The 18,672-nt window shown below is 53.6% G+C and overlaps 1 protein-coding gene and 1 long non-coding RNA gene across 31 annotated transcripts in view; both read right to left on the reverse strand.

Moving 5' to 3' along the window:
- Positions 1-798: 798 nt before the first annotated feature.
- Positions 799-9,220, reverse strand: LOC138917784 (ral guanine nucleotide dissociation stimulator-like). The gene is made up of 13 exons (XM_070235941.1): positions 9,211-9,220; positions 8,082-8,241; positions 7,373-7,480; positions 6,518-6,708; positions 6,091-6,371; positions 5,090-5,305; positions 4,641-4,744; positions 4,051-4,120; positions 3,204-3,272; positions 2,686-2,760; positions 2,067-2,099; positions 1,571-1,692; positions 799-979 (listed from the first exon to the last, which is right to left on the reverse strand). Exons 1-13 carry the CDS (start codon positions 9,218-9,220, stop codon positions 937-939), a joined length of 1,482 nt encoding a protein of 493 aa, XP_070092042.1. The 3' UTR covers positions 799-936.
- Positions 9,221-13,637: 4,417 nt separating this feature from the next.
- The window catches only part of LOC138917633 (uncharacterized), an 80,055-nt gene continuing 75,020 nt past the window's right edge, over positions 13,638-18,672 (reverse strand). For all 30 annotated transcript variants that reach the window (XR_011425875.1, XR_011425882.1, XR_011425876.1 and 27 more), the window contains one exon: positions 13,638-14,475. This is a non-coding gene — a long non-coding RNA (uncharacterized lncRNA). The remainder of the gene's footprint in view (positions 14,476-18,672) is intronic.

The following is an 18,672-nucleotide window of genomic DNA, read 5'->3' on the forward strand; positions in this document are numbered from 1 at the left end:
CCTTGGATAGGCAACAAGCAGGAAATGGTATTGGGAGTCAGGGACCAGAAGCCCAGGGGGATCCAGTCTAGGTCAGAGGTGAACAGGGAGCCCCTAGTGGGCCCGAGAAGGAAGAGTCCTGCCTGCCCATGGTCCATGTCCACAGGACCTTCCTCTGGCCTCGTCCTCTCTATGTGCACGTTTTGAGCTTTTGACGGTATTTTCCCCACTTAGAGCTGAAGCCATGGCGGAGACTGAATCAGAAAACAAGGTCCTAATCTGTGTGCAAGAGAAACTGGGAAAATGTTCCCTCTTCCAGCAGAGTGTCGAAAGGCAGCCACTGTCCTGGGCAGGACGTGTGCTAGGGACAGGCACGTGCTAGTTTGACAGACACACCCAGCTTAGTGGTTGTGGCTCTGGCTGAGAAAACGCCTCCAACCGCTTAGTCCCAAGAGGTCGGAGGGGCCATCTCTGCTCCTGGACAGGGTGAACCACACTGCAATGATCCTGTCCTCGGCGGGAGGGGCACTTGGGCACGTCCTTCAGTAGCCAGGGAGGGGACTGGCACTTCTCCCTTCTCCACATAAACTGAGCCGCTCACTCTGGGAGATTTCTAAATTCGAGGAGGAATGTGAGTTTCTGGATCTGGTTTCCATGAGTGCTGCGAGCGAAAGACTCACACCTCCACTCCCAGGATTAGAAAGAAGCAACAATTTAATATAATACTCAAACGGAGCATTTACCATTGACAGCAAAATATGGCCCTGCCAAATAGGGAAATAGGTGCTGGGCAAAAGGGGGGAGGGGGATGAGGGGTTGGTGCCTTCCCTCGTGGCCAACAGGGGACCCCAAGAAACGGATCACAAAGTTCTCCTCATCAGAATCAGGGGAGGTGGCCCTGTGCACCCTGAGTGTCAATGCTGTGTCCCCGCTGTAGCTCAGCTGGTCTCAGGAGGGTCATCGACCACCACCACTGGGCCCTTGGTTGGGGGTCTGGTGTCTGGAGAAAGAGAGGCATTTCCTGAGCGGCCTGCCCTGGAACCACAGTGCACACCCCATCCCGGCCCCCACTGCGCTCTGTGCTCAGTCAGCCAAGAGAACCCCATCTGATTTAGCGTCACCCACTTCACAGAGGAGGAAACCAGTCCCAGAAACGTGAGTGCAACCGCCCAGGACGGGACTGCTCAGCAGTGGAGCTGGAACCCAGGGCCAGCTGTCTGCCTCCCCAGGCCCATGCTCAGCCTGAATGTTTCCTGAGCCCATGGTTTCAGCCACTGCCGGTCTGGACACTCACTCTGGCCTGAGCGGTTCTTCTTGCCTTTGAAGAAGAGTCGAATCTTTCTGACCCAGTGGTATCGGGGCTCCAGCTGGCAGGACAGGCTGTAGCTACAGGACAGAGCGGAGCTGGGAGCTCTCAGGAGCCACACATCACATGTGCGTCCTGGAGCCTGCCAGCAGCTGGGGTCGAAGGGCCCCAGGGGTCGCCATGCAATCAGATCAGGGGCTGACCATGGAGCAACGGCCATGGGCTCTGGAGCTGGTCAGCAGAGAGAGGCTGCCCTGCCCTCCCCCAACTCCTGACCCGACTCACCTCTCCTCCTTGCTCAGGGGCTCCACGGCCTGGAACCAGGCCCCAAAGTGCTCGTCGGGCTGCACGGTGTACAGATTTGCAGCCTCCTGGAGCAGCTCGATCTCGTCCATCAGTTTGAATTGCTAGGACAGAGCAAGCACAGGATGCCCACAGGGCCTGAGTGGGGGACCCTGCAGGGCTCGTGGAGGGGGTGAGGAAGGGGGCAAGGGGCCAGTCTGGGGCCTTTGCCCACTTGGGAACCCTCCCTCCCTGTGATTCCAGTCAGGGCTTGCCTGCTCTCACACTTGGACCAAAATAGCTCCTCCTCCAGGAAGGAGTCTTTGATGCCAGCCCTTCCCCCACCCGCCAATGCCATAGGATCCCTAGCTCTGTATATCGAACTGTGCAAATAAATGTTCCACCCTGGGGATTGGGTCAGAGGGGGTCCTGCCCACTGCGGGGGGGGTCTCTGATTTCCAACCCCCACCCTCCCCACCGGGAGGCCGCAGCCGCTTACCTCATTCCATTTCCGACAGTTGAGCACATTGCCCTGGAAAGCAGACAGCCGCAGTCCATCAGAAACAGCCCCCTGGGGCCAGCACTAGCCCCCGTCCACACCTCTTGCAATGTTGCACTACTGCCAGTGGGCAGGCCCATCCAGAGCCCGGACTTGGACCTGGGCCAGTCTCTGGGCTCCAGAGCAGGGGGCGCAGAGCAACTGAGGCAACAGACCTTGTGACCCAACCCTCTCTGATGACACGTGGGGAGACTCACGCCTCAGGCAGGAAGGGACAGCTCAGCCTCTGATGTGCTTCCTGACTGGGAGGGGCCCGACTTCTCTTCCCTCACTGGCAGGGCCAGAGGGAGAGGCTGAGTCCAGCTCAGACACCACCTCCTGCGGCCACACAGTCAGGCAGCTCTGAGCCTCAGCAGCCCAGGGAACCTGGACGGTGGCTTATGCAGAGCCTGCATCACCCACTGGGGAGATGGGCCTGACACCCCAACTCCCACACGAGGCTGGAGGCCCTGCTGAGAGGACCTTTGCCAAATGCAGAGAGCTCAGGGCTCAGGACAGGACTCTCTCCTCCCCACCCTCAGGAGCCTGAGCCCCCGGACCCACCTCCGGGCTCACTCACCTCCACATAATCCTCCATCGTAGCGTCCAGCAGCTCCAGGGAATGGAAAAACGTCACCAGGGAGGGGACGACACCCTGTGCCGCCATCGGGATGGGCATGGTGATGAGCTCCTGCTCTCAGGTGACCCCATGAACCTTCCCCTGAAACCCCTCAGCCCAGCCTCCTGCCCACCCCACGCTCCCACACAGAGCAGCCTAGGATCCTCGGGACACCCCAACACACACAGTTCCCTCCCCCGCTCCCCTCCAGGAACACCAAACTCCATCAGTCAAGTCCCAGGGCTGGCTGTTGGCCCCTCCCAGGGGCAGTGGCCCCTGCCCTTCCCCACCCCAAATCTGCCCTGCTGCCAGCCCTTCCAGGCCTCCTCCCGCTCACTGCCACTGCAGGCCCGTCATGCTTGGCAGCCACAGCAGATTCGCCTGAGGACGAAGGCCCCTCTCCTGAGGGAGGTCTCCAGCTGGGAGGGGGAGCCCCCTCTCCTCTGACTCCTAGGCCCCTCCCCCACAGTCACCCTCACCTGCTGCCGCTGCCTCTCCTGGGCTCCCTGGCGGGCCCTCTCTGCAGTCTTTAACACGGAGGTCGCCTCCTGTCGGGGCCGAGGACAGGGTCAGTGCGCCCATACTCCCCTCCGCATGTCCCCCAAGGCCCCTGATCTCAGACCCTGGCCATCGGCTCCAGTCCCCTGCTGCCTCTGCTGCTCCCACCTCCAGGGTGCTCTGATTCTAGACCAGTCCCAGCTCCAGGACTCAGTCCTGTGTGACCTTGGGCCTGCCCAGGCCTCCCTGGCCCTCTTTCCTCAGCTGAAAAGTGTGAGGAGAACGTCACCTGCTTCCAGGAGTCTCCTGAGGACACAGAGTCATCCGCGTGTCATCACTGCTCTCCCCTCACCTCTCGAGGAGGAGCCGGCACAAATCTCCTCACATTCCTGTCCTCCCTTGGATGGTAGCACCCCACTGGGAGGCCTGCACTGCTGATCATTTCCCTCCACTTCCCAGAGGAGGAGACGGAGGCCCCCAGAGGGGCAGTGACTGGCTCAAAGACCCACTGGGAGAGGCTGCTCCCCGTGCCAGCTACAGGCCCTGTCCCCGCTGCCTTCACCCCAGCCCTGGCTCCAAATCTGACCAAGGCCCCGACCTCTGGACTCCAGGGGTGCGTCCAGACCCCAGCTGAACAGACAGGGAGGGGGAGGGCAGGGTGTCTTGCAGGGCCTGGCCGAGTGGCCCCGGCCTGCCCCACCCTCACCGGGCTCTCTGACCCCCAGCCTGGGCCGAGCCTTGCCATAGCCTCACCTCCTAGGATCCCCTCGGGATGCTCCCCTCCCCTCTCCTTCTGGCCTCCTTCCAGATCTCCAGCCTCCAGGTTACCTGCACCAGCAGCTCCCTGCTCACGTGTTTCTCTCTCCTGACCCACTTCTTCCAGGTTAGAGAACTCTCCCTGCGGGGTGGGGAAAGAAAGAAAGAAAGCAAGCAAGAAAAACTGTGGGATGCTTGAAGGCAAATCCCATTTATTTGAGAACCCAGCAGATCCAAACCGCCTGGGGCCTGGATGAGGGATTTCACTGGGGTGCTCTGAGCTCTAAGGTCCCCATGGGACTGCGGAGGGGCCTCCCCTCTTGTCCTCGGGGCCTCCATTCCCAGATGTCCCAAACAGATCTCTTTGGAACAGTGTTGGTTTCAGCTGCATAGAGGCTTCTGTTGCTGCAAAGGAAACACTTGACAATCTCCACCTGGGCTCAAGCCAGGATCTGGTCTGGAAGGAAATGAATCCCTGGAACAGAACTGCTGGCCTAAGGGCGCTGAGAGACTCAGAGACCCAGCACCCAGCTCAGTCCCTGTGCCCGGCGTTCGCTGTCTTCCAGGTGGCCTCAGCTGACTTTGGGGGACATGCCGGCCCAAATCAGGCTGCCTGGGCCACCTCACCCTCATGGTGCTTGGCTGGAGAGCAGACTACCCACCTGGAAACTTGTCCCCAGGTGTCTTGGAGACGGGCAATGGCAGGGCTCTGCAGGGCAGAAAGGATTGTGTGGAGGGAACAGAAGTTCCCGAGCCCTCGGCACTCCTGGGGAAGGGAAGAGATGGAGCCGTGATGGGGAGCTGAAGTTCTGCTGCCTCTGGTTTCTGTCCCCTCACGGACTTCCCCTGTCCTGGAGGAGACAGATGCCCAGGGAAGCCAGGGAGGGCACACCTGCCACCCGACGAGTAACACTGCCAGGCACAAGGATTTGTAGCTCAACACAAGGAAGGAAGTGAGCTTGTCCCCACTGGGACCTCAAGTCAAGGTCAATGTGGCCCTGGCATGAGGGTCAAGGGACAGTCCAGGGACTAAGACCCCAGACTTCAATCCTGAAGGCTGAGAAACAAGAGGCAATTCCCACGCATCCAGACAGGGCGTGCCAAGGCTTACCTCAGCCACCCTGATCCACAGCTCAACCACCCTGGCCCTGTCCTGCGCTGTCATGCTGGGGTCCCCAAGGCAGGTGACGAGGATGCAATTGGCCACGGTGTTGTCGTGCATCACACTGTCACGGACGGTGGGTGCCAGGTAGTCTCGTTCCCTGTTGTCGCGCTCGGACCAGATGGAGCCGAGGCAGTGGGCGGGCACCAACGTCTTGAACAGCTCCTGCAGAAGATTCGGAGTGTCACCCGGTCCTGCCGCACCCCAGCTCGGCGTCCACAGTCCCCCATAGGCCCAGGCAGGGTGAGATCAGAACTGGAGCTCAGGAAGCAGAGCATGTGGCCTGAGGCTTGTGGGAGTCCCTGGGTTTTGTCTGTGTCCACTGAATGCACCCAGTCCAGGAAGACCCCGGACACAGTACTGTGGGGAAGGGAGGGGACATTTGCTCCCAGCCCCGTCTCACTTCCTCCAAGCTCCAGAAGGCAGCCCACACATGCCCACCAGAAGGGCCATCATGCACCCATCCCAGTGCCCCTCGGGTCCCACACCCCATTCCCATGCACATTCCCCCGAGGCAGGGACAACCCCCAGCTTTGTTTGACTGTCTCCACTGGAGTCAATACACATCACCTTCCTGCTAAGTGCTGAGGCTGTCTGGGCCACCTGCGCAGGTGGGGGATCCACCCAAGGACCTGGCAGCACTTCAGTGAGTGCCTGTCCCCCACCAAAGGGCCAGACTCTGCCCACCTTCCGCTCTCTCCCACCTCATTCATCGGCACAGCCACCCTGTACAGCAGGTGCTCTGAGTGTCCGTCTCTACTGTCCCCTGTTCTCTAGGGGACAGCGAAGGCTTGGGAGAAAGAAAGCTGCCCAGGTCACAGTGTTGATAAGAGAGGGAGCAGGGATTTGGACCCAGATCATCGGAATCCCGAGCAGGGAATGGCAGGTGTGGGGTGGCTCATGGCACCGGGAAGGCAGGGGCCACCCGCCCCGCGAGCTCCTCTGCTCACCGAAGCCATCCTCGTCAGCTGCTCTGCCACCAGCTGGGGAGGGAAGTCCAAGATGTTCAGCTTCTCCTCCCGCAGCTGGTCCTCGGTGGTCACGGCCCAGGGGCAGTTGGGCTCTGGGGCTGCCTCTAATGGTGGCCCTTGCTCTGGTCCTGGAGTGGCTGACTCAGGGGCTGCTGGCTCCAGCTCTACCACACGTGGTGAGACTGGAGGTGCAGCTGGCTCCAGCCTGGGGGCTGGCACTGGCTCTGGCTCTGGAAGTGGCAGGAGCTTTGGAGCTGGCTCTAGAGCAGGATAAAGAGAAAGTTTCACCCACACACCTGACAGTTTCTGTGCCTTTCCAAAGATAGGAAGGGCTCCACTGCCTCTAAGGGAACGCTAGACCATGAACCTCAACACAGACAGTCTTCCCAGACTCCAGTCCCCTCACCTTTCCGTTCGGCCTCAATGGCCTTGAGATGCTCCAGGTGGCCTGGCAGAAGGTAGGCATGGCCCTCCACATGGGAGCCACCAAAGCTGACGTGCAGAGTGGCCAACTGCAGGGTCCAAGCGGGAAACTGCAGGGGCTCCCTGCAATCCTGCCCTTGGCCCAGCCAGGTTCCCAGCAGGAAATAGATAGCACTGCGTGGAGGCAGATGGGCCAGAGAGTCAGTGGCCTGGCCTTTCCTTAAACACCGCCCTCCCAAGGCACTCTTGTTAGCATCTGCGCCCCTTTGCCAGACCCTCCCCCTCCAGAGGAGGGCCCCATCCCAGCCCTGAGCCCTGGCTGGCTGTCCTGGCTGTGGCAGGCCTGCTCATCCAGCAGGCTGAACACAGAGTCTGTGAGAGTCTCTTGTTCCCACCGATACTCTCCTCCCCAAGGGTCTGGACACAGCCCACCCAAGCCCTGCATGAATGTGGGCCACTGGAATGAAGACTCCAGCAGATTTGGGAGCAGCTTGCTCACACACCTCCTACTATGGACCTGGCGGTGGTGCTCACAAGGTGTGGATGTGGAGAAAGGGAGGCAGGAGGGGCTGGGACTCTGCTGGGAGTGGGTCTCTAGGGGACAACGCAGCCCAGTCTCCTTTCCAATTCTCAAGGGGCCTGGGACCCATGCACAGCTGTCTTTGAGTCCAGTCCTGCCGGAGTGGAAGCCACCAGAACTCATCCCTCCCATGGGAATCACAAGATGGGTGAGATGCAGGGTTCTCCCAGGCCTGACCCGGCCACAGCCTCCATCCTCTCCCCACACCCTGTTTGCAAGAGACAGGAGGCCGTCCTTCTCGACCGAAAGACCACTCACTTTGGGAGGTGGTCCTGTCCTCCAGCATCCCGCACGCAATGGGCCAAGCTGCCTCCATGTGTCCCAAAGGGGATGAGGGCATCGCCCGGGATGGAGGGTAGATGGGACCTGTGAATGATGTCAAGTGTGACTGTCTGACTCTCAGATTAGAGGGGAGGGCCAGGGAGGCTGTCTGCTTCAGTCACTGAGTGACACTTAGTGTGTCCAGAAGTCCTGCTCAGAGTAGGTCCTTCATAGACATTGTTGAATGACCTCCAAGCAGAACCACCCTGGGTGTCTGAGTGGGCCTGTGGCCCCTCTGTGGCCCTAGAGATCCCTAAGTGGCTACACCAAGGACAAGCACCAGGACCAGCTGGATGGCATCTCAAACTCCTTGACAGGGTGCTCTCCAGGTGCTTTTCCAAACTCAAAAAGCCACAAGCCAGTGAAGGGAGAGGAAGACTACTTTCCGTGGGGGACAGAGAAATAATCACCACCAGCAACCACAGCATGGCCCACCACCCTCTCTGCAGAGCCGGGCACCAGGGCAGCACCTGGAGGGCTGATCCCATTCATCCCTGGGAGAAGCCTAGCAAGTTCATCCTCTCCCACCCCACGTTTCAGAGGAGCCAACTCAGGCTCAGAGAGATGCGGTGACATTCCCAAGGCAAGACACACAGCTGGCAGTGGGCAGAGTCACCACTGTGCTGAGGGGGAGGTGAGCAGTCACCTGGGAAATAGCTGGTCCAGCACCTGGTGGGCTGTGCTGGAGCCTGAGTAGCTGCAGAGGGAGGTGATGACACTGCAGAGGACTCTGCTGGGGAGGCTGGCAGCACAGTCTCTGAGAGCCTCTGCATCACGCCTGCCTGGAGGGCACGCATCCTGCAGGCCTCAGTGACAGACAGAGTGGACTCATCTTCACTCTGGGTGGGACGAGCAGGGACACAGAGTCAGGGTCACCACTGCGAACCACCAGCGTTATCGGGGTCTGCAGCTGATGCAGGAACTCCTAGCCCCTCCCAGACGTCTGCGACAGGAGAGACAGGGGTCCCAACTCAGCAAAGTTCTGGGCTCTCAAAGTACAATCTGACTTTGGTCCTGCGAAGGATTCCACACTGAGCTCCCTCGAGGCCATTTGCTCGCTGAGGGACAACAGAGCTCCCTCTGTGCAGAGCACCAGCCCAGTGAATCCTCAACAGACACCCCTCTCCACAGAGGAGAACAGAGGCTTAGGCATGCCCAGTGGCTTCTCTAGGTCCTGTGGCTCAGAACTGAGAACCGCCCAAAGTGAGGGCCGAGGGACATCCCCTCTAACTGCCTGAGGCTTCATCAGACGCTGACCTGGAGGGAAATGTTATGTGGCCACCTCACCCCTCCCAGGTCTGGAAACAGTGTACAGGGCAGTGACAAGTTCTGAGAACCCCTTTGACTTTCAAACACGCTGACGGTTATTTCTTTTACATTAAAGGGAGTTTGGAGACCCTTGTTATCGAGGTTTCATTTTCCAAAAAAGGCAAAATTCAAAGATACTCAGGGCCTATTGGGAAGTGACAACGACATCAACGTTTTCTCTAATCTTCCTAGGAAAATGCAAAGAGTGCCCTCCTACCCTCCTATGCAGCTGGTGGGGAGGAGCGGAAGTCCAGATTCCTTTGGGAATGGGACTGTGGGACACTCATGGGGGACAGCCCTGTTAGGGTCCCAGGAGAACGGCAGTTTGAGGTTGGATTCTGGGCCTGCCCTGGTCATCTCAGGGGCCTGGGTGGGAAGACCCCTCCGTGCCCACTCTCACCTCAGAGCAGCCCTGGTTATTGATGGTGGCGCGGTGCAGCTGGTCCCTGTCCAGGGAGATGGAGTACCCGAAGCCATCCGTCAGCTCTTCCACCACCTCCTGCGTGCAGCTCTGCAAAGACAGTGCCCGAGAGCCGGGCCGGGAGGTCTGAGGGGCATGCCTCGACTTGGCCACAGGAGGAAACCCCAGCAGAGATCAGGTACCGAGCAGCATCTGCATAGACCTCTAGCCAGGGAGGGAATGAGATGACACCTGGATGGCTCGGGACTAACCTATGGGTAGAGGAGCTGGGTTCCCAGCACCCACTCTCCCATCCTGCTAGCCACCACCTAGGCTGGGAACACGACACACTGCCAGGCTTCCAACACCGAGCAAATGGCTCCTGCCCAGGGTGGGTCCCCGCTCAGCACCGCCGTCCATCTCTCACTCCCCTCCGACACACAAGGAGGCTCAAATTGTTGTGCGGGTGGCATCCAGTTGTGGCCTAACCCTGTGGGCTTTCCCTGTGTTACCTGAGGGCTCCTCCTGCCAATTGGACAGAGGCGGTGCAGGTGAGGGCCAAGCCAGTGTCTATAGTGACTGAAAAGGCTCTTTTTCTTGGCTTTCCTGAAGCCAGAGCCTCCACAACTTGGGAGACAGCAGGAGAACATCCTCTTGTCTTCAGTGTCGCCACTCAAGTGGGCTCAATAGGACGCTATGTCTAGAATGTGGGCGCCTGGAGACCAGTGTGCTAAGTTCTGTTGGGGTCTGTCTCCAAGGAAGTGAGGTCACTTCCTCAAGTTTCCCTTACCTGGGCGCCTTCTTCAATCACACCCACCGAAAACCTCTCTGGGATCTTGGCTGCTCACCCTCCTTGCCCATGTCACCTCCAGAACTGTACACAAATAGCCAGCACAGATCCCAACACAGGACCTTGAGATGGAACCAGGGTTCCAGCTTGAGGACATGCAGCTGAGTTCCGACCTCTTTTTTCCTACAAGCTCTGTGTCCTGGAAATGCCAATGGGCCTCCCAGGGCCTCCTCAATCACCCAACCTGCACGATGGGGACGAGGCCAGAAATATCTCCCTTGGGACATCCTCAAGTGTAGAACAGACAATAGCGACAACACCTGTGGTCTGGTTTCCATGTGTCTGATGCACACACTTAGAGATGAAAGAATCACAAGAAGGGGTGGGATGTAGTGTGGAGTACCCCTCAAAACAGGACTGGGTTCCAGCTCTGTGACCTTGAGAAAGTCACTGCCCCTCTGAGCCTCATTTCCAGGTCTGCACCTTTAACAGGTGGAAATTAGGGGAAATTCAGATACTTCCATTCACTGGCATGAAACCTTGCAAGGTCTCCTGTTTGACTTAGAATCAGACCCAAGTGCCTCGTGTCGGCCTATGTAGTGGGCAGCCTCCACTATGGCTCCCAGTGCTCACTGCCTTCTGCTGTGCATGTCCTTGTGGAACCACAAGTGGTCAGGAACTGCCTTCTGAATAGAATGCAGCCAAGGTGATGGGATGGCCCGCAACCCAGGGTTAAGAACAAAAAGCCTGGCCCTTCCTTCTTACTCATTGGCTTTAGTCCCCTCCGTCTTTCCCTCCTTCTGTTTCCATCTCTCTCTCTCTCTGCATCTTATATCTCTGGAACTGGGGGAGCAAGTGTGCATGTTTTCAGTTGTCCTATGAAGATGTTCCATAGGAGAGAACGGAGGGAATGATTGGCCAACAGACAGGCAGGAACTCAGACTTTCAGTCCAAACAAACCCCGTCAACATGCATGTGAGTGAACTTGGGAGCAAACCCTCCACAAGTCGAGCCGCAATATAGCCGCAGCCCCTGCTTCACAGAGACCTTGAGGCGGCGGCACCCAGCTAAGCTGTGCCCCATTCCTGGCACACAGAATTTGTGAGATGTTAAGGATTTGTATTTTCCAGGTGTAATGTCTTAGAGCAGTGTCATCAGAGAGCGACGGGAAAAGCACAGTCTGCCAGTTCCTGCCCTCTGGCCCTGCCTGTCCCCATCTACCCTCCTCTCTCTTCTCAGGCTCCTTCCAGCTACACTGCCCTCTTTCGGACATTGTCTGGTCAGACCCACTTCTTCCTGTGAGCCTCTGCGCCAGCGGTGCCTTCTCCCTGACACTCAAACTGTTCCCAGACACAGGCAGGCGTGCCTCTCATCTGGCACCCTGCTGACAGCAAATGTCACCCCTATGATGCCTTTCAAAGCCTCCCAGGCACAGGCTCCACTGTCACAGGTCTCCCACCTGCAAGGGCATCTCATGATGTCCTCCTTCTTGGTCTCATCTGGATAAAGTGAGTCCATGAAGGAGGGCTTTCTGCTTGGCGGACGAGGAGGCAGCTTCTTCTGGTTTCCTCAGGATCATGACTGTCTCTTCTGGGCTGAATGTTTCCCCTCCCAAGTCCATTGTGAAAGGAAATTCTCATTCCCTTGCTTTCAAGGGTCTGGTTTCCCCAAGAACACAGGGAGACTGGCCTCTCCCTGGAATGCGGCACCAGCCCCTACACCCAAAGCCAGAAAATTAGCACCCAGCTTGAAACACCACCAGATCCTGAAGTCAATTCCTGCTGAGGTCCCCCATCCATTTTGTAACCCCATAGTATCTCCTGATCTCACCTTTCCCCTAAGACACAGCTCCCAGCCTGCCCTTGGCTTCTTACAGGAACAGTGGGATTTCCCAGAAGCACTCCCAGCCTGGGCAAGAAATGTTTTGAAATGTTCTCTATGTATTTTCCAGGACATGGGATATGGGGAGAAGTCATTTTGGTTGTGTATGTGCAACAGTTTTGATGCGAATAGCATCTTTTTCAGACAGAGATCAAAGAGTGGGGCTACCGGGTGTAACAAGAAAATGGATACACTGAGCCAACGTCTTCATGGTGTGAAGTCATAGGGAGCAAAGAACGTGGTTAAGAGCAGAGAATATGGAGCCACAACTTAGGTTCAAATTCCACCTCAATCACTTCCTAGATATTGGTAGAGGGCAAAGTACTTACCTCATTGGTGCCTCAGTTTCTTCATCTCTTCTTGGCAAGAAGGATAAGCGTACCTAATTTGTGAGGATATGGAGAGTGCTAAAGGAGTTAATGTTTCAAAACACTTGCAACATCCAGCACATTGCATGCCCTGTACGCATACATTACAAATGAAATGTAAATGTTCTTCTGACGCTGTCTGTTTGCTCCAGACGGGAGACTAGGGGCTGGAAGGATGTAGACAGCACTCCCTGAGACAGGATGAATCGATGAATGAGCAACACTGTTGAAGGCATTACCAATGGCAGATCCGCCTCCCTATGGACATTCCCAAGGACAATCACACCCAAGCATCCCTCCTCCGTCCTGCATCGTCTTCTGGGATTCTATCCAGGAATCACGGGGGCTTCTTGAACCCTGGGACCCACACCCACCAAAGGTTCTCTTCTGTCTGGCAGCAAACCCCAGGCCTTGTCCTAATGGCTGCAGCCCACAGGCTCTGAACTCAGATCCTTTTCTTCACTTGAGGGAGACGTGTCATTCCCAGAGCTGGGCACACAGAGTGTCAGCCTTGGAGGAAATGCCTCCCTGGCCAGTGGCAGGTGGAAGAGCGCCGTGACGGAGTAGGATTTGGGGAGAGTCCTCCAGGTGTGGTCAGAAGGGGCCCAGCCAGGGCATTTGTCAGCAAGGTCTGGTTGGTGGACCTTGGTGGCAAAAGAGTGGTGGGGACAGCATGTTTTAGAGTTCCTGGCATGAGACAATCCACAGGATGGTCATGAAGTCAGAATCAGCCTAATGAGGTCCAGCTCAATCCACTGTCATCTGTTCCCTGACTGGCTCACTAATCCAGGAGTGATTTACAAGGGCGATATTCGTGTTCTACCATCTTTTCGTTGATTGGCAGGAGCTAGTATTCTTTACAAAACTTGTGTACTTTTACATAGGAAAGGATAGGTGAGTTCTGTAACAACCCTTCTTGCAAAGTTCTCGCTAACGTATTGAGTCTCTAACAGAATCCGCCGCTGGGAACTTCACCAAAGATCCTGACCTTTACGCTCTGGTTTTAGATCTTCCTGGTTGGTAAATTTTCTTGACTCCTGGCTCCTTTCCTGAGGTTCGTCCACTTAGAGCAATGTAGGACTGCAAGCTCTTGCCACTTGAGAAGTAGTGGTTCAACTCTATGATGATGTTGGTCTTGCTTACTAAGTGTGTGTGTGTGTATGTATGTGTGTATGAGACTGTTTTCTGCATCTTGCCACGTGGGTCAGATTGACTCCTTTCCTTGGAAAAATTGTCCCTAACCACTTTCTCTGGGCTTTATTTTCACGTCTTGAACAGTGCTGTCCAACAGTAGAATTTCACACTCTATCTAATGAAATTTAAACTTTTTTTAAATACTGACATTTAAAAAAGTAAAAATAAACAAGTGAAACTAATTTTTAATGGTATATTTAAACCCATTATAACCAAGGTATTAGCATTTGTCCAGGCAATCTATATAAAAATTAATAGTGAGATAGTTCACTTTTTTTTTTATTGGGATCAACAAATCCATTTACATAGTCTCGATTTGTAAGTTGAAACTTTTTACATATGTGGTTTCTGTGTCCCCCACTCAGAACCTGGGCTGACTTGTTAGAGAGGAAATAAAGCAGAACAGGCATAAGTAACGATCACTGTCAATCCAGCTCAGCACGAACACTCACAACTGGCAAAAAGGCTGTCCCTGACCAGGGAGTAGAGGTCCCTCGGGGTCACATGGTGGATCAGCTGGTTCAGCACCCAGGAATGCTGCTCTCTGTCACATGGGGTCTCTGTCACACTCTCCATCATGAGCCATGGGGTCAGGGTGGTAGGTGCAGACAGCTTCCATGCTGGAGGCTGCCCCTTCCTCCGCAGGCCCGGGGAGAGAGGAATGTGGGGACTCTAGAGAGATGTCCTGAATCCTCTGATAATGGGGGCCAGAGGGAGGGAGGAGCAAATTGGCAGTCAGTGGGAAGAGTGAAAATTGGGGTGGTCACCGAAAGTGTTCATGACTCTCAAATGCTCAGAAAAGGGACTTCCCTGAGGGAGATCAGTCTACAGCCCAAGACAAGGGGCCCAGGCTGCTCTTCTTGAACAAGGATCCAAGCAGGGGAGGAGGCAGGAGGAGGACGAGCAGGAGAGACAGCAGGTGGGGTGCGGCTGGCTGGGACTCATCCTGCCGGGAGCTGCGGGCACCAGGGTCTCATCAGGTGCTGCAGGACTCTCTCAGTGGAGTTCAATGTGGCTGAGCCCTTGCTCATGTCTGTCAAATACTGGATGTTGGAGATGGTGGAGTTGAGTGTGAGGGCCTTCAGGTCGTGCCCCTTGGCTGCAAGAAGTGAGGGAGAGAGATGGCCATCACTGAGAGCTGGCCTGAGACCAGATCAGAAGCCTGAACTCAGTATCATCTGTTGCCTTTGCTCCCAGTGGAACCACCACCCAATGCTGCGCTCATCCAAGTTGAAGCCAGCATATCTCTCAGCTCCTCCTCCCTCACCTGCCGGTAACACCAATTGCACCTACAGATTGCTCCTCAATGCATTCCTTCTGTTCATTCACGTCCCAGGTAGGTCTTATCTTTTCTCACCGGAACCAACACCCTAACATGCTCACTGGATGCATTGTCTAAAGGATGTTCTCTGCCTTGAACATTAGAAGCATTTTTCTGAAATGAAGATCTCACTAGAACACTCCTGCTCTAGCATCACCCATGGCTCCCTAAGGCCTTCAGGGTTAAGTTCAAACTTCTTGACCTGGCACTCAAAGCCCTTGCACATCTGGCTCCTGCTGACTCTTCAGCCTCATTGATGCATTCACTCAGAGTTAGGCTTTGTGCTTCAGGCAAACCAAATTCCTGTCACTTCTCCCATACACTATGCTGTTTTTGCCTACAGGGCCATTGCTCATGCAATTTCCTCTGCCAGGAACACGCTCCACACCTTATTTCCCTATATAACTCCTACTCCTTCTTAAAGACCCCAATTGGGCAAAACTCCCTCCAGAGAGCTCTTCCCACCCAAAGGATGCCAGGTGCTTCTCCTCAAAACATCCCACCTTGTATTAGAATTTTCTGTGACTTTCACAAGACCAGGGGCTCTCTGAGGGCTGCATCAGATTGAAATATTGGTATAATCCTTGTGATCAGCATGCTTGCCCTCAAAGCAGAATTGCACACCTCGGCTTCCCAGCTGCCCAGTAAGAATTGGTCAGTTGAGGTGTGGGGCTGGAGAGCTCCTCTGGGGAAGGAAGAGGGGCCCCCTAGGCCTGTGGTGTCTTCTGGTTGCTCAAGCAATGAGGAAGTAGGCAGGAACATGCTGCCCAGCTCAGGAGGTGTGGAAAGGGCTGTCATCTGGGAGACACAGAGACCCCACACAGTGGGTGAAGCCCCACAGGCTCCTCTGTACTCCAACAGTGGCTGTCCCAGGACAACCATTCACAGGTGAGCCATAAATGTGAGTGACAGAAGGAGGGATTGTGTGAGTAGAGGGATGTTCGAGCCTGTGAGTGAGATGAACCCAAGAGAGACAGTGTGCTTGAAGAAGAGAGACACACAACAAAGAGACAGGTAGAGGCACAGATAGAGGGGATACCTGGATGGACAGAGGAAGAGCGGACAAATGGAGGGTCACAGGGAAAGCAGGAAGAACAAAGACAAGGAAGAGAAGTTGAGACATGGGAGGAAAGAGGATGGAAGGAGAGAAGAAGGACAAACAGGCGAACAGGCAGGAGGACAGTTGGACAGATTGATACCTGGACAGATGCTTGGGTGGACAGATGGAAGGAAGGAAGGAAAGAAAGAATGGAGGGAGCGAGGGAGGGAGGAATGAAGGATAGGAGGAAGAGAGGAAGGAAGGAGTCTGAGAGGAGGGAGAACTGGGAAAATCACCTGCCCACGTTCAGAGGGTGCTTTAAAGGGAGGGTAAGGCTGAGAATACAGGACCCCTAACTCCCAGGCTTGTGTCCACCTGTCCCAATGCTGCCTGTTATTACTCGTAGAGACGAGCATATGGATGTAAAGGAAACCTTGAGCCCTACCCTCACAACACACAAAACTCAATTCCTGGACACTTTGACCTAAAGGGGAAAGGTAAAATAATGAAACTTCTAGAAGACAACATAAGAGAACATCCTCGGGACCACAGGGTAGAAAAAACTTCTCAAAGAAGACACACACACACACACACACACTCTCCATACAAGAAATATCGGTAAACTGGGATTCATTAAAATTTAGGCTTTCGGTTCATCATAAGACACATTACAAGAGGGAATTTGCAAGTCACAGGATGCGAAGAGATTGTCCCACTTCCAATATTCAGCAAAGGATTCACATGCAGAATACAGAAAATCTTCAGCATATTTATTAGATAAAATGCAGTGAAAGAGATACATATTAATGCTGCTTATTTTAATGAGCCACATTTATTTTACAAGGACAGTGAACAAAGCAATCTGAAAAGCAGGGGGTGGAAAACGAACAGTAGATAAACAGAATCCCAGGAGGGTTTGGAAAAAGCAAGAGAAGCCCCTTACATAACAGTTCATTGGCCTTAGAAAAGGAAAGTACTACTGGATTCTGTTAGGAAGTCAGAAAGATTGAAATATCTAGTGGCTTCAGTGGAAAAATAAGATAGGAAAAAAATAACTATGATAGTTATTTGATTTTCCTCCAAATGACTTTATCCCTTAGAGAGCAAGGCACTTTCCTTTTCAATCATCATCACATCAAAGTTTAATTTCCCTCCATTTAGCCTTTTTCGTGGCCATAGGTTAGAAGCAGCAAAGGGGCTGGGCAGGCTGAACCAGTCTGCAGACATACTCTGTCCTGTTCCACACTGGCTCACACACGTGCAAAGTGGTCGCTTCTCACAGGGGAAAAGCCTGCAGGGCTGAGGGGCAGCCACCCCTTGGACCCTGTTTGTTAGTACCATTGGAAATTTCTCCTGAGTCCCTACTCAAAAAGGAAGTGGGTGGGGGGTAGAATAAGAAGGCCATATATTTGAAGGAAATAGGAGAAAATATTTCATTGTGAAAGTAATAAATGTTGCTTTTCAGAAGTCATGTGTATGTTGACAGTCTATGTCTTAAGGTACCATAATGAAACAATGTACACCTCATCTTCTCCCTCTTTTATCTGAGCATTAGGTTAAAATCCATGAAATTCCTAAGCTAAAAAAACACACAATAATCACAAGGAAAAGTTTTGGAGGTCATGGATGTGTTCAGCACTTGGTTGTGGGGATGGTATGATGGGTGTATGCATATGTCCAAACTAATCAATACACATATAGAAAACGTGTGCATTTTTTGTCTATTACTCATACCTCAACAGAGCTAAAAATTCAAATAAATTCCTAAGTTTACTTTTTGAGGGTGTATAAAAGTCAAAATTCCTAATAAAATTCAGATTCTTAATTTCTGAACATAAATAGCATTCCTGCTTTGATGGGTGACCCCACGACTCTCAAAAAAATCAAGAGCAATTGCTACTGTCAATCTCAGTGGAAGTTATTTTCAACACCTCACCCCCTCCTTTACACCTCATTATTTAAAAACCAAGGAAATAGTCTTCAGCTTTTAAAATGAAGGAGTAAATGAGTCAGCTTGACATTATACTTTATTCAAGACTTAATGTTAAATAAAGGAAATAACTGAGCACGAGCAGAATCCCTTCCATAACTCATCTTTTCTCCTATGCTGATAATAAAAATGACACTCTACTTAAACATAGTTTGCATGATATATTCTCAAGTAAATTTACTTCACTGCTGGATATTTTATTTTGAGATTCTTATTCAATTTCTTCATATTTATCTATAAAACTTATTTGGCGTCTTTCATCTTTTTACCATTTTCATCTTTTTAACTTTCGAAGGTTTAACTTTCCAAGAGAGTATTTTTTAATGACGAGCTAACTGATGAATTTGTGCACCGACTGTTTTTTTGAGACTGAATATACAAATGGACAAAGGCCAGATCATATATGACAGTATAACTCTGACTCCCAACGTGGGAAGCAAACATCCCAAGAAGCCAAATCACAGCCCCTGCAGCATTCAGCACAGAACAGTCAGCACTTGGTCAGTAACTGCCAGTTTCCAAAACTCTCGTTCTGCTTTCAACACAGGACCGCCAGAGAAAGCCACATATGCTCCCTAAACCATCACATAGGGTGCCTGCCTTCTACTTAGTGAGCTCCGGCTTCCCCGTGTCAACAACTTCCAATCAGGCCACCCCTCCCCCACTCTCCTGAACTCTGCCACCCTCTCCCCTCCCTTTCCATTCTCTCCTCTTCTTGTGCATGCGACAATCCTCTCCTGTCGCATTACAGTCTCTGCAATATTTTTAACGTGTGATAGAGCAGCTCCTCCCTCAGAGTTCTTCCTGGTCCATATTTTCCTAGCTTAGCTTATGTGTTTATTTTTTCCATGTAGGATCATTTATCTAACTCAACATAAAAGCTCGTTAAAATTTTTATTGGCATTGTATTCAATTTATAAAGTAATGGGACTGACCATTTAATGAA

The sequence above is a fragment of the Equus caballus genome, chromosome 15 (assembly GCF_041296265.1).
Source record: "Equus caballus isolate H_3958 breed thoroughbred chromosome 15, TB-T2T, whole genome shotgun sequence".
In the NCBI taxonomy this organism is placed as follows: domain Eukaryota; kingdom Metazoa; phylum Chordata; class Mammalia; order Perissodactyla; family Equidae; genus Equus; species Equus caballus.

Excerpts from the sequence above, each read along its gene's own strand:
- LOC138917784 (XM_070235941.1), bottom strand. Across the intron at positions 6,372-6,517 it reads CATTGAGGCCGAACGGAAAG|AGCCAGCTCCAAAGCTCCTG; the intron begins GTGAGGGGACTG and ends ATCCTGCTCTAG. Across the intron at positions 2,100-2,685 it reads CGATGGAGGATTATGTGGAG|GGCAATGTGCTCAACTGTCG; the intron begins GTGAGTGAGCCC and ends TCTGCTTTCCAG.